Genomic DNA, 18899 nt, shown 5'->3' on the forward strand with positions numbered 1-18899 from the left:
ATTCGAGACGCCCGACCTTTGAAACCTGGCTTGTTGCCTCTCCTTTCTTGAATCACCCACAGCTATTACTCAAAACAGACTTCACGATCAAACAAGAGCATGGCTCTGTCAAAGCATCTCCTGGCTCTCATGCTAGCCGGTCTCTCGTACGCCGCCCGCGATCATAAGAGGGGGCTTTGCTTCGTTCCCAATACCGAGAAACCTCAGGACGACAAAATCTGGGTCCAGAACGGCAGCGATATCACCTGGTACTACAACTATGGAGACAAGCCATCTGCTGTATATAAGGATGTTCCCCAAGAACAATTCGAGTTCGTGCCAATGATGTGGGGTGTAGGATCCGACTCAAGCGATACGACGTTCCTTCAAAATGTCAAGAGCCTCATGGAAGATGGAGTCAACATCACACATGTCCTGGGATTCAATGAACCCGATGCTGGTAACGATGTGGGCGGAAGCAATCTCGACCCCAAGGTCGCTGCCGAGGCTTGGGTTGCGAACTTTGAACCACTGGGTGAGATGGGTGTAAAGTTGGGTCTCCCTGCTTGCACTGGCGGATGGGGTAGTATGCCATGGCTAAAACAGTTCTTGGGAAATTGCTCTGCAATCAAGAGTCAAGGTGGGCCTAGGAGAAACTGCACATGGGACTATCTTCCTGTGCATTGGTACGATAACTTCGAGGGTCTTGCATCTCACATCGGTGAACGCCTTGCCGAGTATGTGTCACCTCTCCGTTGCCCATACCCATGCTAACAGATTATCAACAGATGGCCAAACTCTACTATATGGGTTACAGAATATGCCTACGCGCACCAAGACCCTCAACCGACAGAACAATTCTTCAAACAGACTCTTAAGTGGTTCGACGAGTCAGACTTCATCGGGAGATACACCTACTTCGGCGCATTTCGCTCAGATGTTTCCAATGTTGGCCCTAACGCGGCCTTCCTGTCAAATAGTGGTGGTCTGACGACCATCGGTGCTCAATACTTGGGACTTAACACGACTGGTGAGAACAATGCTTCGCATTCGAAAGTGAGTTTACCCAGCGTGGGCCTGTTGGCGGTGGTACTAGCTGTTGTGGTTAAGACAATTATGTAGAGGATAAATTAATGAATAAAAGACGTTTAAATATTTCCAAAACATCACCCAGGACTAAAAGACTGTTTAGTGACAATGTAATGCATTTGCACCAGCGTTCAGTGGCTGGGCAGCGGGATATCTATACCCTCTATCAGGGCGGCATAATGCAACTAAAAGCAGAAGTGATATCAATATTAAGATTCGTCATGATCCTTCCCATCCGTCCAAAATATTTTTCAGTTCATGAGACCAAATATTCTCCCCAGTGTCATTACTTTTCCAAAACTTCCCTCGCCCATTTTAAATATTCTTATCATCAGAGATGCAAATCGTAAGATTAGGCCTCGGTGGCTGCAAGGCCTTGAGGCACAATGTGTCGATCGGTAGGTCCACGAGAGGTGCTTCGCTTTCCGAGAGACTCGCCAGTGTCCTTTCGAGAGAAAGATGCCCAGGTCTTGAAGCTGGACAGAGACATGGTTCGGGCAAGGCGACCACCGTCTTCACCACCCTGGCCCCAGACACCACGGCGGACAGGGGCGTCCTCAAGGAGGTGGAAGTGTCGCTTGGTCATCTTCCAGAGCTCAATGCCAGCGACGAAGACAACAGTGAAGCCAACTGCCAGAGCCCACTCCCAAGTGATGCCAGTATGCTTGAAGAACTTGTGGTTGAGGACGGGAATGTAGACGACGGGGAAGACAGAGAGACCACCAATGATGACGGACCAGAACAGGAAGCGGTTGGAGTAGATGTCCTTGAACACGGGGAACTTGCTGTCGTCGTCTGGGTTGAGGCGGAAGACGGAGCGCCGCAGACTCTTGAACTCCCAAGCAGAGATGAGGATAAGCCATGTCAGTTCAGCGAAGGTGGCAGCGCGAGCCTTGAACACGGGGATACACTCCTCGGAGTATCGCTGGTTGCACTCGAAGCCGAGGTTACCGCCATTGGCACCATAGACAATGATGACAAAAGTGCACATTGTGCAAGCACCCATGATAATACCGTAGACGATCATGTCAATGATGATCTGGTTGGTAAAGACACCGCGCTTCTTGTCCTGAGGAGGCTTGCGCATGATGTCCTGAGCACCCTGCTCGCGACCAAGTCCAAAGGCAGGGAACGACGAGGTGGCCATGTTGATCCAGATAATTTGAAGAGGCGAGACGGGGAACACGGAGAAGCCACTGTCATCGACGAAAGCAAGACCGCAAACCAGGAGGATAACCTCACCCACGTTGGAAGTCAGGAGATGGAGGACGAACTTCTGGATGTTGTCGAACATGCGACGACCTTCACGGATAGCGGCGACGATAGAGTTGAACTTATCATCAGTAAGTACAATCTTGGAAGCAGACTTGGCCACGTCAGAACCGGAACCCATGGCAATACCGACGTCGGCACGAGACAGAGAAGGGGCATCGTTGACACCATCACCAGTCATAGCCATGAAGGCACCACGACGACGGAGAGCGTCAATCATGCGGGTCTTGGTGTCAGGAGCGCAACGGGCAATAACCAGCGGAAGTTCCTCGAGAGCATCGATCTCTTCATCGGTCATCCTATCAAAATCGGTCGCCTTCTGAACAATGGACTTGGCGACGTGATCAGGCAGAATACTGAGGTTCTTGGGGATGATACCGACTTCCTTAGCAATGGCCTTAGCGGTCTCGGGGTGATCACCAGTAAGCATATGAACTCGGATACCAGCGTTAGAGCACTCGGCGATAGAGGGTTTGGTTTCACGGCGAGGAGGATCGTAGATACCAGCAAGACCAAGGAGGATAAGACCCTGTTCGACCTCAGTTCGAAGCTTCTCGTCCTCGGCGGGAGAAGAAGCCTGCTTGGCAGTGAAACGTCCGTCCCAAGGACGGTAGGCGATAGCCAGGACACGCTGACCCTGAGAAGCGAGACTGTTCATCTGCTCAAGAACACTCTCCTTGAGCTCATCGGTCATGGGCTGCTGCTCAGGTCCAGTGCCAGCGTAGTCGCAGAGATCCAAAATACGCTCGACAGCACCCTTGGTGAAGACCATTGAGTTGGCAGTGTCGATGATGGAACCCTTGGCACCTTCGGGGGCATCGTATATGACGGACATTCGCTTGATAGAGCTATCGAAGGGGAATTCGGCAATTTGCTTCCATCCCTCACCCTCCAGGGTCTTCTTTCCAGAGTTGAAGCGGTGGGTGAAGACCTGGAGCGCAATTTCGGTGGGCTCCCCGGTAACCTGCCACTTCTCCTCTTCATCATCGTACCGGACGGTAGCCAAGTTGCAAAGGGCGGAAGAAAGCAAGAACGCTTGAAGTTCATCAGTCATCTCGCACTCAACCTCAGGCTCACGCTTCTTGGGTTGAGCATTATTCTGGTTGAGCTTCTCATCGGGAACATCAAACTTGAGAACAGCAGCACTGCGCTCGCGATCGTAGTCGCGAAGCGCCTCCTTCTCTTCGGGCTCATCGCTCTGCTTGGAATATGTAACTCGGCCCTTGGTTGGATCGTTGGGGCTCTGAGAGTCGCGAACAGTGTAGATGTGGGAAGAGGGGATCCAAGCCTTGCGAACAATCATGGCTCCTTCGGTGAGAGTACCAGTTTTGTCGGAGCAAATATTGGTAACACCTCCAAGAGCCTCGAGGGCGGAGAGATCACGGACGACGACATTGGCCTTGCGCATGACAGTAACAGCAACGACCATGGTGATAGTCAGGACAGCCACCAGGGACTCGGGGATAATGGCGATACCAAGAGAAGTGGCATAGATAATAACCTCATTCTTCATGTCGAACTTGTTGACAGCAAACACGACGATAGCGAGAATGATAGCACAACCGAATAGGACATAAGCAAGAGCGGAAAGCTTTCGCTGCAGAGGGGTTCCCTCAGTGAGACCCAGGAACTTGCCGATAACATCCCAAGTTCGCTTGGAAGCACCAACAAAGGGCTGTCGCTTTCCATACTTCTTGTAGTTCATAGATCGACCAGCCTTGCGGGTCTTCTTGGAAGTAGAGGCAGCAATTTTGCCGACCTCAGTAGACATACCAGTAGCAGTGACGATACCACGACCACGGCCCTTTCGGACGACGGTGGTAGCATAAGCCATGTTGACACGGTCACCAATACCGATTTCATCCTCGGACTCGACAGGCTTCTCGGTTCCGGGAGCGGTGATATTGTTATCGGTAATCTTCTCGACGGGGATTGATTCGCCAGTGAGTTGACCTTCCTCGCAAGCAAGGTTCATGGCTTCAAAGAGGCGGAGATCGGCGGGGACGGTGTCGCCCATCTTGAGGAGGACGATGTCACCGGGAACGACTTCGGGGCTGGACAATTGATTAGTTTTGAGTCGAGTTTTGGTTCTGCGTAGGAAACACTTACTTGGAAATGACTTGAGTCTTTCCATCGCGAAGAACCATGGCACTGGGAGAGGAGAGAGCTCGGAGAGCATCCATGCGCTTCTCAGCGCGATACTCTTGCCAGAAACCGATGGTGACATTGAGGACGATAACAAAGACAAGCACGCCACCTTCGATATAATCTTTGATACCAAAACTAAGAGCCATGGCGAATGCAAGAACCTGTGGCGGGTTAGTTTGGCAAATTGGGTTTGGAGGGGAATGCCACTTACAATGATCATGGCATTGAGTAGCTGCTTGGTCAAAATACTGTACCATGGCACAGTACCGCCCACATCGAGCTCATTCTTGGGATATTTCTGCTGAGCTTCAGCTACTTGTTGGCTGGTAAGGCCCTTGTCGATGCTCGTCTCAAGAGCTTGTGCCGTCTCCTCAATTGTGAGGAGGAACGGGTGCTTGGGGTACTCGGCCGCCATGGTCGATGGATTGAAGATTGGCGACCAGGATTTGTAGGAAATGGCGCGAGAAGAGAGCTTAAACTGTTGTCTGTGTGCTCTATGCTCTGGGTATAAGTGACGGTGGTTGTGAGATGTATCTTGATGGGTGTGTTGGCGCTATATACAAGAGTCGATTGACTACTTGAGCTTCATTGACGAATAAAAGAGTGATAATAATGAAGGAACTAGCTTCAAGGCATGAATGAGTAAATGTTATCTATCCGATTAGAGAACAATCGACGAACGTGATTGATAACTTTGGAGTTTATGGGAAATAGACTTGGCGGGGTGCGGGGGACGAGGTCATATATAGTTGAGGGAGGGAGAAATCTCAAGAAACAACAGTACCGTCATAATTAGAAAAGAGCCCCATGAGAGCACCGTAATTGCTCATGTTATCGCGGACCTGAGTCGTTGCCAGGCTCGGGATTTCTTGGCGTTGGTCCCCATCCCGAACCCGAACCTGAGCAGCGGTTTAGATCCGCCACCGGACTTGGAGAGCTCACTATTTTCCCCACACACTCTCCCCATGACCAACCCCTGTAGACAGGTGTTGAGCCTCTCCTCAGCCTACAAATGCAAAATGCAGTGCTACTTGCTTAGTGAATTTAGCCGACCTTGGCTGTGGTGTGTTGCTATAAATCAGTTGCTGTATCGTCGACGGCCGTCCCCGGAACGGAGGGGAAACGAAACAGACGGACGGCTCCGTGACGTCAATTCCGGTGATGGACCGTATTTCACGCTCCAAGTGCCGTGATTCCATCGGTAGAGGTTGTTCTATACTCTGTCCTCAGTCTATCCATGCAACAGTGTAAGCCTGGATGCAGCACCAATGCTTGGAATCCAAGTATGTCACCAGTCTTCTCAATCTCTCGGTGCTTTTCTTCCAGTTTCTACCATTTCCAGACCCCAGTCGCGTTACCATCCTAAAACCCCAAATAAAAAAAACAGGCCGGTAAAATGGTAAAGTAAGGTAGCGTAGCGTACCGTATCGTGGTGAGACTGTTTGGTGGTGTGTGTAGTGGGGATCCTGGCGTCTTGGCAGCTTGGCGTATGGCGAAAACGTGCAATGGATGGACTTGGACTGCGCGACAAGAGAAATCTTGCTGCTCTTGTTGCGGTAGGTATAGTTGAGAGGTGAGGTCATTGGTGTGCATTGCAGACTTGGATTGTCGCATGGTCGCGGCGGTCATGGATCCTCCTCTCGCTCGCTTCTCACGAGGTCAGCGTGTCTGTCAAGTTTACTGCACTTCTTCAACATTCCCCTACTTGGTCTTTTGATCATCATGGACCGGTTGTTTCAACGGCATCTAAACCGTTGACACATGGCCTCGATTGCAATGCGAGCATGGTCATAGCTCTCTCTTAGAGCCATGGCAGCATACCGAGCATGACCAATGCAACACTGTTATTAACGAGATGCCCATCTCTTGTCTCAAACTCCAACCGTGCCCACTGGACCATGGGTGCTATGCTTTGCAGCTCTCTTACTGGTACTCGTTCTGAAAGCTCATTCGGCATTCCACCACCGTCCAAGAGCATCAACCGGTACACGACCATGCCATGCCATCTTTAGCCAAGACGAAAGAGCCAAGGCAGAAATCACAAGCTAGTGATTGCTCAACAAACCGCCATCTCGCCGAAGGCAAGAATGTCTGTATCAAGGTTCAGCTGGTTCGTCACATCTTGGCGCCTAGGATTAGCGGTCGTCGCGATAACCTCAAAGGGTCAACTCCATCTTGGCGGCTCTTGGCGCTTGACCAATGACGCGTATCCAATCAATCCTCGGACCTTCAAGTCAAGATACGCCGAATTATCGAGCCCTGCGCCCCCACATCTCTTCTGACGATCCAGCAAAGCGATGTTCTGATCGCTTCTGTCTAGGTATATCTGCATCTTCCGTGGGGGAACAGACAGAGGCTAGAGAGGGTAACAAGACAAGAAAGAAAAACACAGCATCAAATGTGAGAAGGTCCTTGGCAGAGACACTCGTTTCTGGAACAAGTGAAGAGGCTGGCTTGGCTGTAGACTTTGGACTCTGTCTATTGGCCTGATGAATCGCCACACCCTGTCGGCTCCTCACTCTAGGACCAACTAACCTTGCGCTTATGTTACTTAAGGTTCTGGGCACTTGCGCTAAGCTTATCGGCTACTCAAAATCAATCATATCACCTGATCCACACTCTCTGGTCTTCTTGTCTTGGCAGGCCGTGTGTTCAGTTTATGTTACGTCGAGAAACCGAAAGAATGCTTGTCAAAAGTCGCCTATTTTTTTTCTTTCTTCTCTTACATCGGGCTTATTTGTATTATGGTTAGTGGTGAGACACGCCGCACTGATAAAGCAGAGTTTGCACCCTCGATCGTTGCCGCCATCATTTCTTTGTGAGTTCTTTCTTTACAGTCTTTCTTCCAAAAGCCTCTTAGTTGACTTCCCGACAGGCTCATATCTCCTATTAACTATTAAAAAAGTTCCTCATTTCTTCACGTTTAATGCCCAATGTACAGCACCTTTTATACTTTCTCGGCCTCTCCGGAGCCCCAGTTTCCTCCGCCTCAGCCTGCGCCTCCGTATCCACCTCCGCTCCCTCGATGCCAAGACAAAAGTCGTACGAGTCACGTGCTCCGCCGCGGCACTCCACCTTCCGCTCCGTTGAGGCTTGGCACAGCCGAAGTGGCGGCTTCAGGCCTCAGCACTCGGCATGCGCGGTCCAAACGCCGAGCGACCAACGAGAGGCATCTTGATGGCCGGCCTGTCCTGCACGTCTCCGATTGTGTGACTTCTCGGTGAGCATAAGCAGAAAACTCGACCATTGAGCATTCTTTGAAGCATTGCGTGAGATGCGGCCGTGCTGAACGGGACCAGTTCAACGCAAACATCGATACTGAAGCGTAATTTCTGAGCGTTAATTGTTAAGACTCAGTCAGGCCGCCTTGGCTTGGAGTATTGATGACAAAAATTTCCACTAAATAAGTTATGGTTTCTTTTTGAGCTACAGACACAACAAGTGATACCAAGGATACAGCAAGACAGGGTATCGAGCTTGTGCCTATCAAAAACCCCGGTTGGCTCACCAGAGCAAGGGATTCACTGCTGAAGTGTCTGATATCTTGCAACTAATTTTCTCACTAGTGGAAAGAAACAATATGAGACTGGTAGGGATCCATTGGTTTGTTGAGGAACTCACTTTGCTTTTGCGCATGGCTTGCACATTGTAACCCCAGACCCCGCGTTCCCCCCCATTCTTGATGTTTTTGTACTCGGTGCATGAGGTATGGGAAACAACGGCTGCTCATCACTTTGTGCAGTAGTTTGTGAGACACTGGCCAGAACTAAACGATGCAGGCCTTCGTATCCTGTGTCCGAGCGAGTTGCATTTACAACGGCGGCTAAGGCGACTCTATTCCGCGACCGCTTAAGATCGACAGCTAGTAATAATAGTCTTGTTTCTTTTCTCAACGGTCAGATTCCGTGAAAATCCTGGGCATGATATTTATAACCGATAAGATCTCGGAACGATATCCACTCAAATTGTCTGCCAAGATATAATGCCGTTTGGCCAACTTCCGCTTCGTGAACTCGCGGATTGTAGCTCAAACCGGCCAGTGACTTGGCCTGCAGCTTGCCAAGCACCCAAGGAGGCATTGATGCACAGTGACAAACTGGCCGTATTTTAAGGCTATCACTCCCTATTACGCCCGAGGTGTCACAGCATTAGACGCAGCCAAGGACTTTGGTGGGGCCGTACCGTATCTGATGCTAAGCCTTTAGAAACGTGGAATTTGGCAGATTGGCACTGAACCAAGAGATAGATTCGAGACCGTTGAAGCTTAATGATGATAAGGAAAATCAGATCGGATTCGCCACGCAATGCTTCAAGCTGTCTGTCACATGCGAGGCTAGCAACGTGGAATTGAGGCTTAGAAGTCACTTCACTTTCCCACTGATTTCAGGTTAACATGTTTTAGTACTTTAAATTGCTGTACCCTTCGATAAATATTGTTATTTCACAGGGCTACCGCTAGTACCTTGTCATTGTCCCCGACACAACCTCAAGCAGGTGGAGTCACTGCTAGCCAAGACAGTTACCAAGGCTCTATCAATGGATGTTGTAGCTATCCCAGCCAGCCAAGAAACAAGCTTCCGACTAATAAAGACGGATGTCGTTCTAATAAGAAACTCTTGGCGGTTGGGTGCCGTCACTTGGCCGCATCTATCAACAGCCTACCCCAGATCAACAGTGCACAAGCTCCGCCAAGTTCACCCAGCCGCCTCTGATTACATGCATCTTGTATTTATTCATGATCTAGTGTCTAGGCGGAATGGATCTCTTAGTTATTATCATGCATTTTCGTTTAGCAATACGACTTGGCTTGGCTTGAATGGCGGAAGCTCAGTTGCCAAGCTTTCCGCCAAAACCACGTTGCTGTCGTAGCGCTTATTGAGTATATGTACTGGAGACTGAATGAACTATGGAGTTAAACTTAAGGTTTAATTCTTTACTGAAAATACTTGAGTATTGAGCTGTGAATTATGAGCCATGATCTTTCTGGCGAGCCGAGTCATTGCAGGTCAAATTTATGTATTGGAGCCTATCATATATTGATTTTACAAGGGCTCAAGTCTGAGCACCGCAAATTGTACTTGATGCCTTGTGTTTTAACCTGAAGAGCAAAAATTATGAAGCAAATTTCTTTATATTTCGGGCGTGACCTTGTCACGATCCGTTTGCAGTCCTCTTCTGACTGGATCTGACATGGAGGTTGCTGACGAATCAATAATGCACTAAACACAAGTATCAGCTTATCTGCAACCACCGCATGCACGTATTTTCTCACATTAATGAAATGTACATATAAAGTACGAATCGACTACCCCATCTCCCCTGGACCTCAGAATGCCTGCCTCGGCTCGTGTAGGGTCGAAGCTTGAGTTTGTCAGCGTGAGCCACCCAGACGAGGTAAAAAGCCGGCACAACAAGCGCAAAATTCATCAGCATGTGATGAAAGATATAGGATTATCAAGAAGAAAGAATATGCGGAGTAGGAAGTTAAGGATCGAGCCGGATATTTCAAAGAATCTGGCACTTCACGAAACCCATGCGGCTTACATATTCTCCCAACCAGATAATCATAGGCACGATGTGATATTCCAGTCACCAGTGCATCTTCATGAGCCAGGCGCAGATCGAACACTCTACTCCAGGACTGACATTAGAGCTAAAATGATGGAGGCCTTTCGTAAGTAACATCTATCGTGAACTATAAAATCTCACAAAGGACAGTGCTTCGGCCAAATTCGTCCATATGCGACAAGGCCAGACAGATGTGCTTCGCTATCGGCCTTGTCGACCAAGCTACTCTAAGTCTTGCACTTGCGGAGACCGCCCTATATAGCAATGATTATACAGGTGACATGCATTCTGGACGAGAAGATTCAACTGCACTGAAGCACTACAACCTCAGTTTACGTTTCACCAGCCAAAAGATCCAAACTTCGAATAGCGTGCCTTCTGACGAGATTTTGGTCACTGTTATAGGTCTTGCCAACTACGATGTAATGTTTGAGATCATAGCTGAAAGCCACTGCTAACCACCTACAGATGAGCATAGGTAGAGTCGAACGATATAGCACCCACCTGGCTGGCCTAGAAACCTTGGTGCGCGGCCGCGGAGGAGTAGAAAGGCTTCGTTCATCATATTTGTTATTGTCTTTAATTTGGTAGGCAATAGTTAAGACCTGTCGCAGGTCGGAAACTAACCAAGTTGATATTCACAGGTCAGATGTTATTGGAAGCCTGTCCCTAGACCGTCCGCCGAGATTTGCAGCTCCTTCACACCTATGGACTCAGCATGAGCCGCCCACAGTCACCCATACTCTGGGAAAAACCCTGAACACTCTGAGGAACTTGTCACCTGTTCTTTCAGACTTATGTTCGGTTCTTCTATCACTCACAAGAGTTGCTAAGGCGTCTCTACACTGGGAAGAGTCGACGTTCCTTTACTGTGAAACCATCCTGCATAGTTCATACTTTCTCCTCTTAGTGCCAAGGCACATACCATCAGAGGGCCCAGAAGGGCATTCTTCTAGAATATCACTAATTCACCAAGCCGTTCGTTTGGCCGCTTTGAGGTTTCTCGTCACTGCTGCTGAGCACAGTCATCACACACTCGGCGCCATCCAGTATCGCAAGCCTCAACTTTCACACCTCCTGGCAGATTATGAGATATCGTGGGATGGATTGGAAGAACTTCGGGTCTGGGTACTGGTCATGGCGGCAGTGACCGAAGGGACTCATGACAGAAGCTGGATGACGGAGAGGATAGCTATCACGATTGAACGACTTGATCTGAACTGGACCGAACTAAAGGGAACGCTGAGGCAGCTTGCTTGGGTTGATTCCTTTGAAAGCCAGTTCAGTAAGCTGGAAGAGGCCATGAAGAGTCAGAAGGGGATAGCCAGGGTTGATTCAATACCGCGAAACTGATGAGAAATTGAATTCATGTGATTGGCCAGCTCGGATCAGATATCTCGGACTATGTGCCTCGGACTCTTGATCAACTAACCTGGCAGGCCCCCGATTACGGAAGATCAACCCGTTGTTCCCGTATTAGCATAATTCAATCCATTGAACTCGAGCATTGAATGGTCAGCTCGCTTTCAAACCATATCTAAGCCTCAACTAATGGAGTATATATCAAATAGAGTCGTGCCTCAAATATTTAGCCGAGTAACGTTCCCCAAGTCAATTCCTTCGATTTTGTGATACCTTCCTAATGATACCTGTGGCGATGCGAACTTTGGAAGGATTGGAAGGATTCTGACCGGTTTTAAGCCCCCTATAAGAACTGCGGTTCGAGTGCGAGGGGGGCGTTCCTTTGCGAAGGCACGGCTGTTTGCAATGTTTTGTCTCTCTATTTAAGTAATGAGATTTTCCAGGTCACTTTGAAAACGACACAAGTACTTCCCTTTGTTAGATTATGAGATGAAGGTCAATAGTTTTGTTAGCGCTCTGGCGTTGTTCGCTGCCGGAGCTTGTGCATACAAACAGCTCACTCCCCAACGTGTAGCAAATGATATCAAAGCAGAATAGTAATGAAGTACCCTCTGATCAGATACCTCTTGAGGATCAAAGACTAACTATCTGTAGTCTCAACCAGACGCTTCAAGCTTTATACAAAATCGCCCTCGACAACAGCAATAACCGGGCCTTTGGACTCCCAGGTTACAAGGCATCGCTTGATTTTGTTCTTGCTCGTTTAGGCGGCGGTAACCACTTCGATATCACTGTTCAGCCATTCAATCATCTCTTTTCCCAAACTCGAAAGATTGTCTTGATAGGTCCCGATGGAGAACATGTTGATGCCGTCTCACTGCAGTACAATCATGCAACTCCTCTGCCTGGCGGCGTAGCTGCTCCTTTGGCTCTCGTCCCCATAGACGATGTTCGTGGCTCGGGATGTTTCGAGGACCAGTGGAAGGGCATTGACGTCCAAGGAAAAATTGCCTTGATCAAACGTGGAAAATGTCAATTTGCAAACAAGCTCAAACTGGCCAAGGACAACGGTGCTTTAGCAGCCGTAGTATTCAATGATAATCCCAACCAAACAGCAGGATCTGGCTCCCTCGGAGCTGAGAACTTTGGTAAACTTGCACCAGTCGCTGTCGTCACGAACGACGATGGAAATTCTTGGGCCGAACGTCTTAGAGGAGGAGAGAACCTTGAGGTCAATCTGACCATCGACGTCTTGACTGAAAATCGCGAGACTTGGCAGATCATTGCTGATACCAAGGCTGGTGATTCTAACAGTGTTGTGATGCTGGGTGCTCATCTTGACTCTATTCAAGAAGGCCCTGGAGTTAATGATAATGGAAGTGGCGTCGCCGCCTTACTCAGTATCGCCGAGTCGGTCAAGAGATATAAAAACTTCAAAAACAAGCTTCGATTTGCCTTCTGGGGCGCTGAAGAGAGCGGAATGATTGGATCGACTTACTACGTTTCCAATCTGTCCAAGGATGAGTCCAGCAAGATTCGATTCTACTACAACTACGACATGATTGCCTCTCCGCAGCCTTACTACATCGTGTATGCCGACTCGGACGCACACAAATCTGGCGCAATATACCTTTATGAGTTTTTGACCGGCAAAGGGTATCCTGCTGAGTACATGTGAATTCTGTCTCATAACACCTGTTGGATGGACTCTGCTAACACGCCACAGGCGCTTTGGGGCGTCCTCTGACTACGTGGGGTTCCTTGAACTCGGCATCCCTTCATCTGGTATCTTCACAGGGGCTGGTGCTCCTCAAGATGCTTGCTATCATACTCTGTGTGATGACATCAAGAACGTCAACCAAGAAGCATTCCTCATCAATGCTAAAGCTGCTGGCTACGCCGCCGCAAGTCTTGCCTTGAGTGTAGATGAGGTGCCTATGCATGAAAACTCAAGTGTTAACCCTTTGGACAGGCGTGGAGTAGCAAGAAACATGGTTCGTTGAGCGAATGTTATTGGAGGTGCAGAAAAGATGCATAGCTGTGGGAGTGAGAGCAAGGTCTTTATGTGAGGCAGTGGCTAATGATTTTTAAGTCCGCTATGTAAGATGGAGGTTTGGTTTATGGTAATTTTTAACTTTGAATAATGATCAAAGTTAGGTGCTGGTATTTACAACGTAGGGCTTCTGTTGCCCGGGATGCAGGGGATCTGAAATCTCCCTATCCATGAACCATATAGTTTCGCATTCTTAGCAGACAAACAGATACAGTTTGACATGGGACCTTTTGTGTGTTATTTTTAATTTATAAACAACCCTAAGTAGACAGAATTTTAGGTCTTCCTTCGGCATCTAAATCGAAAACGTCTTCCTCGATCTTGGCCCCATTCCTCAAGGCCTCCTCAAGGCCTCCCCTCAGCATGTAGGGATCAGTTGAAAATCCCTTATGCCACTCTCGTCCTTCATATTCCTCTTCGACGGGTTTCTCACCAGTAGCCTGGATTGCTTTAGCACTCTTTTCAATATTCCCCCAAACTCGGAGAATGTTTTCTCCTGTGAGCAGACGGATCTGCTCATCTGTTGCACCTCGCTGCATGAGCACCTCCATCAAGCTGGGATACTTGGAAACATCCTCTAGCCCAATAGGCACGTTTGACATGCCAAAGAAATCCGCACCGATTCCAACGCAAGTCCAGCCACATACTTCTGCGATGTGGAAGATATGATCAGCCACATCGTGTATTGATGCTTGTTCAGGATGCTTCATGTTGAGGAAGCGGTTGAGGAACACGGCCATAACTATGCCGCCGTTGTGCTTGACCTGTCGAAGAACATCGTCGGGGACATTTCGAAGATGCGGCTCAATAGCGTATGCTCCAGAATGCGAGAAGATCACCGGCACTCGAGCAATACTGAGAACATCCCTCATTGTCTGATGAGAAACGTGTGATAGATCAACCATCATTCCCAACCTATTCATCTCTCTGATAGCTACCTTTCCAAGCTTTGCAAGTCCCGTGTCCGCAGTTCCAGAGGCAACAGTCGAAGCTGCCATTGCGAATGCATTGTCACAGTTGTGGGTAATAGTCATGTACCGTGCTCCCAGTTCGTACATCTGCCGAAGGCTTGCAATGCTGCCACCAACCTGGTGGCCACCTTCAATGCCAATCATGCTTGCGATGCGGCCTGATTTGAAGGCCTTTCTAGCGCAGGCCGCCGTATCGCAATACTCCAGGTCTTTGGGGTGCTCTCGGATGAAGCGCCGAGTCACATCAATTTGTTCAAGCGTGTCTCGAACGATCCACTTTGAGGAGATTAGCAACGGTCCAACACGAGAAAAAATTCGGCGAAAGAATTGCCACTTACAGAAGGATCCTCAAAGTGCTTTTGCTGTTCGTCGCAGTCTACATAGACGCTCCAGAATTGACCTCCGACCATGCCTTGCCTCAGCCGCTGTAAATCTGTATGGCCCAGCAATCGATTAGTAAAGTCGAAACGTTCATCGTAGATGCGGTTCTTGAGTTCAAGGCGGAGCATGAATGGTAGATCATTATGGCCGTCAATTAAACTGTGGACTGTCAGTGCAATTCTCTCTCTCAAGTAGGATCAAGAGTCAGCTTACGGCGTCGTCTTGAGGATTCGCCTGGTACGCTCTGCATAATTCGTGGGATCAATTGACTCTTGGCCAGGCCATAAGAAGGTAAATGGGCTCAGTAAGAGCACGATCCCAGCGGTAATGACTGGATATCGAAATCGTGACCACCAAGCTGTGGCTGAGGAACTGGCGTGTAGTACCAACGCCCCATCGCGATTGTCATTAGTTGACGTCGTTGATTGAGGAGTGTTCGCCTGCTGGCTATTTCGTCGGGGCGGCGAGGCCACAGTCGGTGACGAGTCGGCCATGATCGCCAAACTATGCTTGCGAAAATGAATAACTTGAGCATGGAAATTAATGACCAATTGCTTGAAACTTATACGAGTCTAGATCGGTGCAGAGTTTGCGATTGAGTCATGATTAGTTATCCTTGCTAACCACTGAACGAGTGGAGTCGTAAGCGGGCTACAATGAGATTGACACACTCGTAAGGTAACTCAGCTACACGATGGATGGATCAGCAGACGCAGGGACAGGATTGAAGCAGATAACAAGAAAAGAAAAAGGCATATTTTTGTTGAAACGGCGCCTTGATATGGATCATGTCAATGAAACATTGTCTTTTCTCTGATTCAGATTGACTTTTCGTCGTCATTTCGATAGTCGTATGTGAACTAGCGGCATTGCGACGGGAATGGTGTCACTGTCCAAGACACCAAGATCTCAAGCCAGAGCAAGAAATATGTACTTGATACCCAGAACTGGTACTCTTTTCTTCTTCTCGGACATAATTTAGTCACCTGAAATGATAAGTTCCAAGTAGTTGCTATATCGAACTTGACAATGGTTCTTGACCATCCATCTCAATCCTGGACCCCTTGAATCAGATTCTTGATTCCCTCACCATTCATAGTTTTCTTCCACGCTTCCGGAGCTTGATTGAAGGGAGTAACGCTACTAATCAGAGACGAAACTGACACCTTTCCGGATTCAAGAAGCCCAAGAGAAATGTCAAAATCCCCAGGGCCATATCGAAACGAGGTTTTCAATACCATTTCTCTCTCGCACATGGCATGAAGAGGCAAAGTCTGCATAGCTTTTCCAAGTCCAATTTGAACAAAAACACCTCCGCGTCTCAAAGAATAGATACCAAGTTGGGCTGATGATTCGACTCCGGTGCATTCCAGGACAACGTCAGCACCGTCGACAAGACCAGTCTCTTGTTTCAACCTAGCAGCTTCCTGTTCGGGTGTTGAAACGGAATTCGATTGGGGCTTATAGGTTTGGCACTTGAGACCTTTTTCTGCAAACTCAAGTTTGTTCGCGTTGATATCGGTGATGACGACCTGCTTGGCTCCATACGCCCACGCTGTTGCCGCTGTGAGATAGCCCACAGCCCCCGCTCCTTGGACTATGACTATATGGCCAGGCCGTACATCGGCGAGACGAACACCATGGACTGCGACACTCAAGGGTTCCACGAGTACAGCCTCTTCCAGGCTGACGGAGTCGGGAATTTTATACGCGAAGTCCTCTGGGATCTTGAAATATCGAGAAAGCGTTCCGTGCGTCGAAGGGGGATCCGCAGCGAACTTCATCTTCTGGCAGAGATTGTATCGTCCGGATTTGCAGTATGTGCAACTCTTACATGAGAAGCCCGGTTCAATAGCCACGCGGTCACCAGGCTCGAGGTTCGAAACCGCTGGGCCGGCTTTGTAGATGATTCCGGAAGCTTCATGGCCCATCACCAGAGGATGCCCCTCAGAAACCTTTCTTGCAAACCCGCCTTCTGTCCAGAAATGAACCTGCTGCTGTCAGCGTTATATCGAAGACTGTTGGGTTGATACTCACATCGCTACCACAAACACCTGTATATGCAATCTTCACAATTACATCATGCGGATCTTCAATCTGAGGGATTGGCCTTTCACCGAAGCGAGCGTCTTCAGGGCCATACAGAAAGCATGATGGGTTCTATCAAGCTTTTGTCAGTCCATTATTTATCAAAAGCTGGGGCGATACTGACCGTCTCACTCATAGTGTAAAGTAAGATAGAAAAGGTCCAGAACCAAAGGACAAAAGACGCAAGTGTATGGATACTTTCAAAATTATGAAATCTTTGCTACAATATATGTATATATATTCGACACGGCTGTTACTGTAGTCGCAGTCAGGTGATAATTCTCTTCGGGTCACTGTCCTCCGAAGGAGGGGAAGCATGACTGCATTGCCGATGTCACCTCTTCATCGCGAGCAATCAGAACAGAGAATTGAAATGTTGGGGATGACCGGGTTGTGGTAGGCCATTCCAGTGCACAATCCATCTACATCGCATCGCCGGCATGGATATGATAATTCGACAATATCTTTAAAAATGATCGATAGTATATACAAAGTTTGATTTTCGTGACTGTAATGAGAAGGGTAGATAGTTTAACCAGCTATAGACCTTTAACGGGCAAAAATAGCTTGAATACTCTTGTTCTATATAGATTACCTAGACACATGATAATTTGAAATCATTCTCGGACTCAACTCAGTGGTCATTACTTTGTGGATATTTGCACTCTTATTCAATACCGACCGCCGTAAACTAAATCTATGACACTTTAGAGTCCCTCCCTTTAACTGTCTTATGGCAACACGTAGCCTCCATCAATCAGAAGATCGCTTCCAGTCATGTAAGTTGAAGCGTCGCTAGCAAGGTACAAGTAAAGACCCTTGATCTCCTTGACATGTCCCTGTCTTCCAAGAACAGCCATGCGATACGCCTCATTAAGCGCCTCGAGGCTTGCACCCATCTTTGTATCAAAGAAGCCAGGAGATACGATATTCACACGAGCGAACTCACGCCATTCCCTAGCGAGAGACTTTCCAAAGTGTGTTATAAAGGCCTTGCTCCCGTTATAGACTGGCTGATCAGTTGGTACGTTGACGATATGGGCACTCATGCTGGAGGTGATAATGAAGTTCCCGAAACCCTGACGCTTGAAAATCTCGCCGGCGTATTTGGCAGAGAACACAACTCCGTCAACTACATGATTTTTAGTGGGGCCAAAGACGTTGGGAGTGATCACTTACCATTCACCGACATCTGCTTCCTGTATTCTTCCAGAGTTTGCTCAAGGATGGGTTTTGATATTGCCATGCCTATCACCAATTTCTTAGCTCTATCCAGAATACCATGATCCTTAGCCCGGAAACACTCACCTGCATTTGCAACATAGACATCGATTTTGCCAAAATCGTCAAGAACGGCCTTTAGGGCATCTTGAATTTGCTTTGAGTCGGATACTGAGGGAAACATTCGTGTTAGGTGCTGCTAGGGGCTCTGCTAAGGAAGGTACCCACCGTCGATCTTGTAAGCAGATGCCTTGATGCCATGTTGCTCTGAGAGCAGTCGAGCCTTTTCAATTGCAGCGTCATTCCTAAAACACGTATTAGGATAGTTTGGTTAAATCAATCGAAAGAAGAGTACTATGAGCAACTCACGAGTTATACCAAAGAGCAACATTTCCGCCGGCCTCAGCGTAGCCCTCAGCTACCGCATACCCTAGACCATCGGCAGCTCCGTTAACAACGAGGACCTTTCCATTCAAGCGAAGCTGCTCCACCACATTGTTGGGGATATTGGGAAAGGGTTTAGGGAAGCCCTCTCGCACTTTGGTGGCATCTTCGACTGACATAGACATGATGAATGAATTCTTGGTGCCTGACAATGACACAAGCACAAGAGCAATCAATATATACACTTAAAAATGAGAAGAAGGAGAGGGGTATCATTATATGAGACCTCCGTGCGTTCATCTGTTCTATCTCTCCCAAAACCCCCCCCACATCGGAGCACTAAACACCGACGCTGGACCGCACGAATCCCCAGATTAACTACA

At 48.4% G+C, this 18899-nt stretch overlaps 7 protein-coding genes across 7 annotated transcripts; 3 read left to right on the forward strand and 4 right to left on the reverse strand.

The window, feature by feature from the left end:
* Positions 1-99: 99 nt before the first annotated feature.
* Positions 100-1101, forward strand: FMAN_12561 (uncharacterized protein; the record flags this gene model as incomplete). The annotated part of the gene is made up of 2 exons (XM_041831450.1): positions 100-716; positions 768-1101. The coding sequence occupies 2 exons, from the start codon at positions 100-102 to the stop codon at positions 1099-1101; spliced, it is 951 nt and encodes a 316-aa protein (XP_041682012.1).
* Positions 1102-1420: 319 nt separating this feature from the next.
* On the reverse strand, positions 1421-4903 carry FMAN_12560 (uncharacterized protein; the record flags this gene model as incomplete). The annotated part of the gene is made up of 3 exons (XM_041831451.1): positions 1421-4394; positions 4450-4649; positions 4700-4903. 3 exons carry the CDS (start codon positions 4901-4903, stop codon positions 1421-1423), a joined length of 3378 nt encoding a protein of 1125 aa, XP_041682013.1.
* Positions 4904-10146: 5243 nt separating this feature from the next.
* On the forward strand, positions 10147-11409 carry FMAN_12559 (uncharacterized protein; the record flags this gene model as incomplete). Its single annotated transcript, XM_041831452.1, has 4 exons — positions 10147-10162; positions 10207-10478; positions 10525-10643; positions 10701-11409. 4 exons carry the CDS (start codon positions 10147-10149, stop codon positions 11407-11409), a joined length of 1116 nt encoding a protein of 371 aa, XP_041682014.1.
* A 498-nt stretch (positions 11410-11907) lies between these two features.
* Positions 11908-13421, forward strand: FMAN_12558 (uncharacterized protein; the record flags this gene model as incomplete). Its single annotated transcript, XM_041831454.1, has 3 exons — positions 11908-12014; positions 12073-13092; positions 13145-13421. 3 exons carry the CDS (start codon positions 11908-11910, stop codon positions 13419-13421), a joined length of 1404 nt encoding a protein of 467 aa, XP_041682015.1.
* Positions 13422-13731: 310 nt separating this feature from the next.
* Positions 13732-15317, reverse strand: FMAN_12557 (uncharacterized protein; the record flags this gene model as incomplete). Its single annotated transcript, XM_041831455.1, has 3 exons — positions 13732-14718; positions 14781-14982; positions 15037-15317. The coding sequence occupies 3 exons, from the start codon at positions 15315-15317 to the stop codon at positions 13732-13734; spliced, it is 1470 nt and encodes a 489-aa protein (XP_041682016.1).
* A 555-nt stretch (positions 15318-15872) lies between these two features.
* On the reverse strand, positions 15873-17047 carry FMAN_12556 (putative xylitol dehydrogenase; the record flags this gene model as incomplete). Its single annotated transcript, XM_041831456.1, has 3 exons — positions 15873-16814; positions 16861-16983; positions 17036-17047. 3 exons carry the CDS (start codon positions 17045-17047, stop codon positions 15873-15875), a joined length of 1077 nt encoding a protein of 358 aa, XP_041682017.1.
* Positions 17048-17642: 595 nt separating this feature from the next.
* On the reverse strand, positions 17643-18701 carry FMAN_12555 (uncharacterized protein; the record flags this gene model as incomplete). The annotated part of the gene is made up of 5 exons (XM_041831457.1): positions 17643-18043; positions 18091-18159; positions 18220-18303; positions 18361-18437; positions 18502-18701. 5 exons carry the CDS (start codon positions 18699-18701, stop codon positions 17643-17645), a joined length of 831 nt encoding a protein of 276 aa, XP_041682018.1.
* Positions 18702-18899: the final 198 nt, after the last annotated feature.

This window comes from Fusarium mangiferae (genome assembly GCF_900044065.1).
Source record: "Fusarium mangiferae strain MRC7560 genome assembly, contig: FMAN_scaffold005, whole genome shotgun sequence".
Taxonomy (NCBI): Eukaryota; Fungi; Ascomycota; class Sordariomycetes; order Hypocreales; family Nectriaceae; genus Fusarium; species Fusarium mangiferae.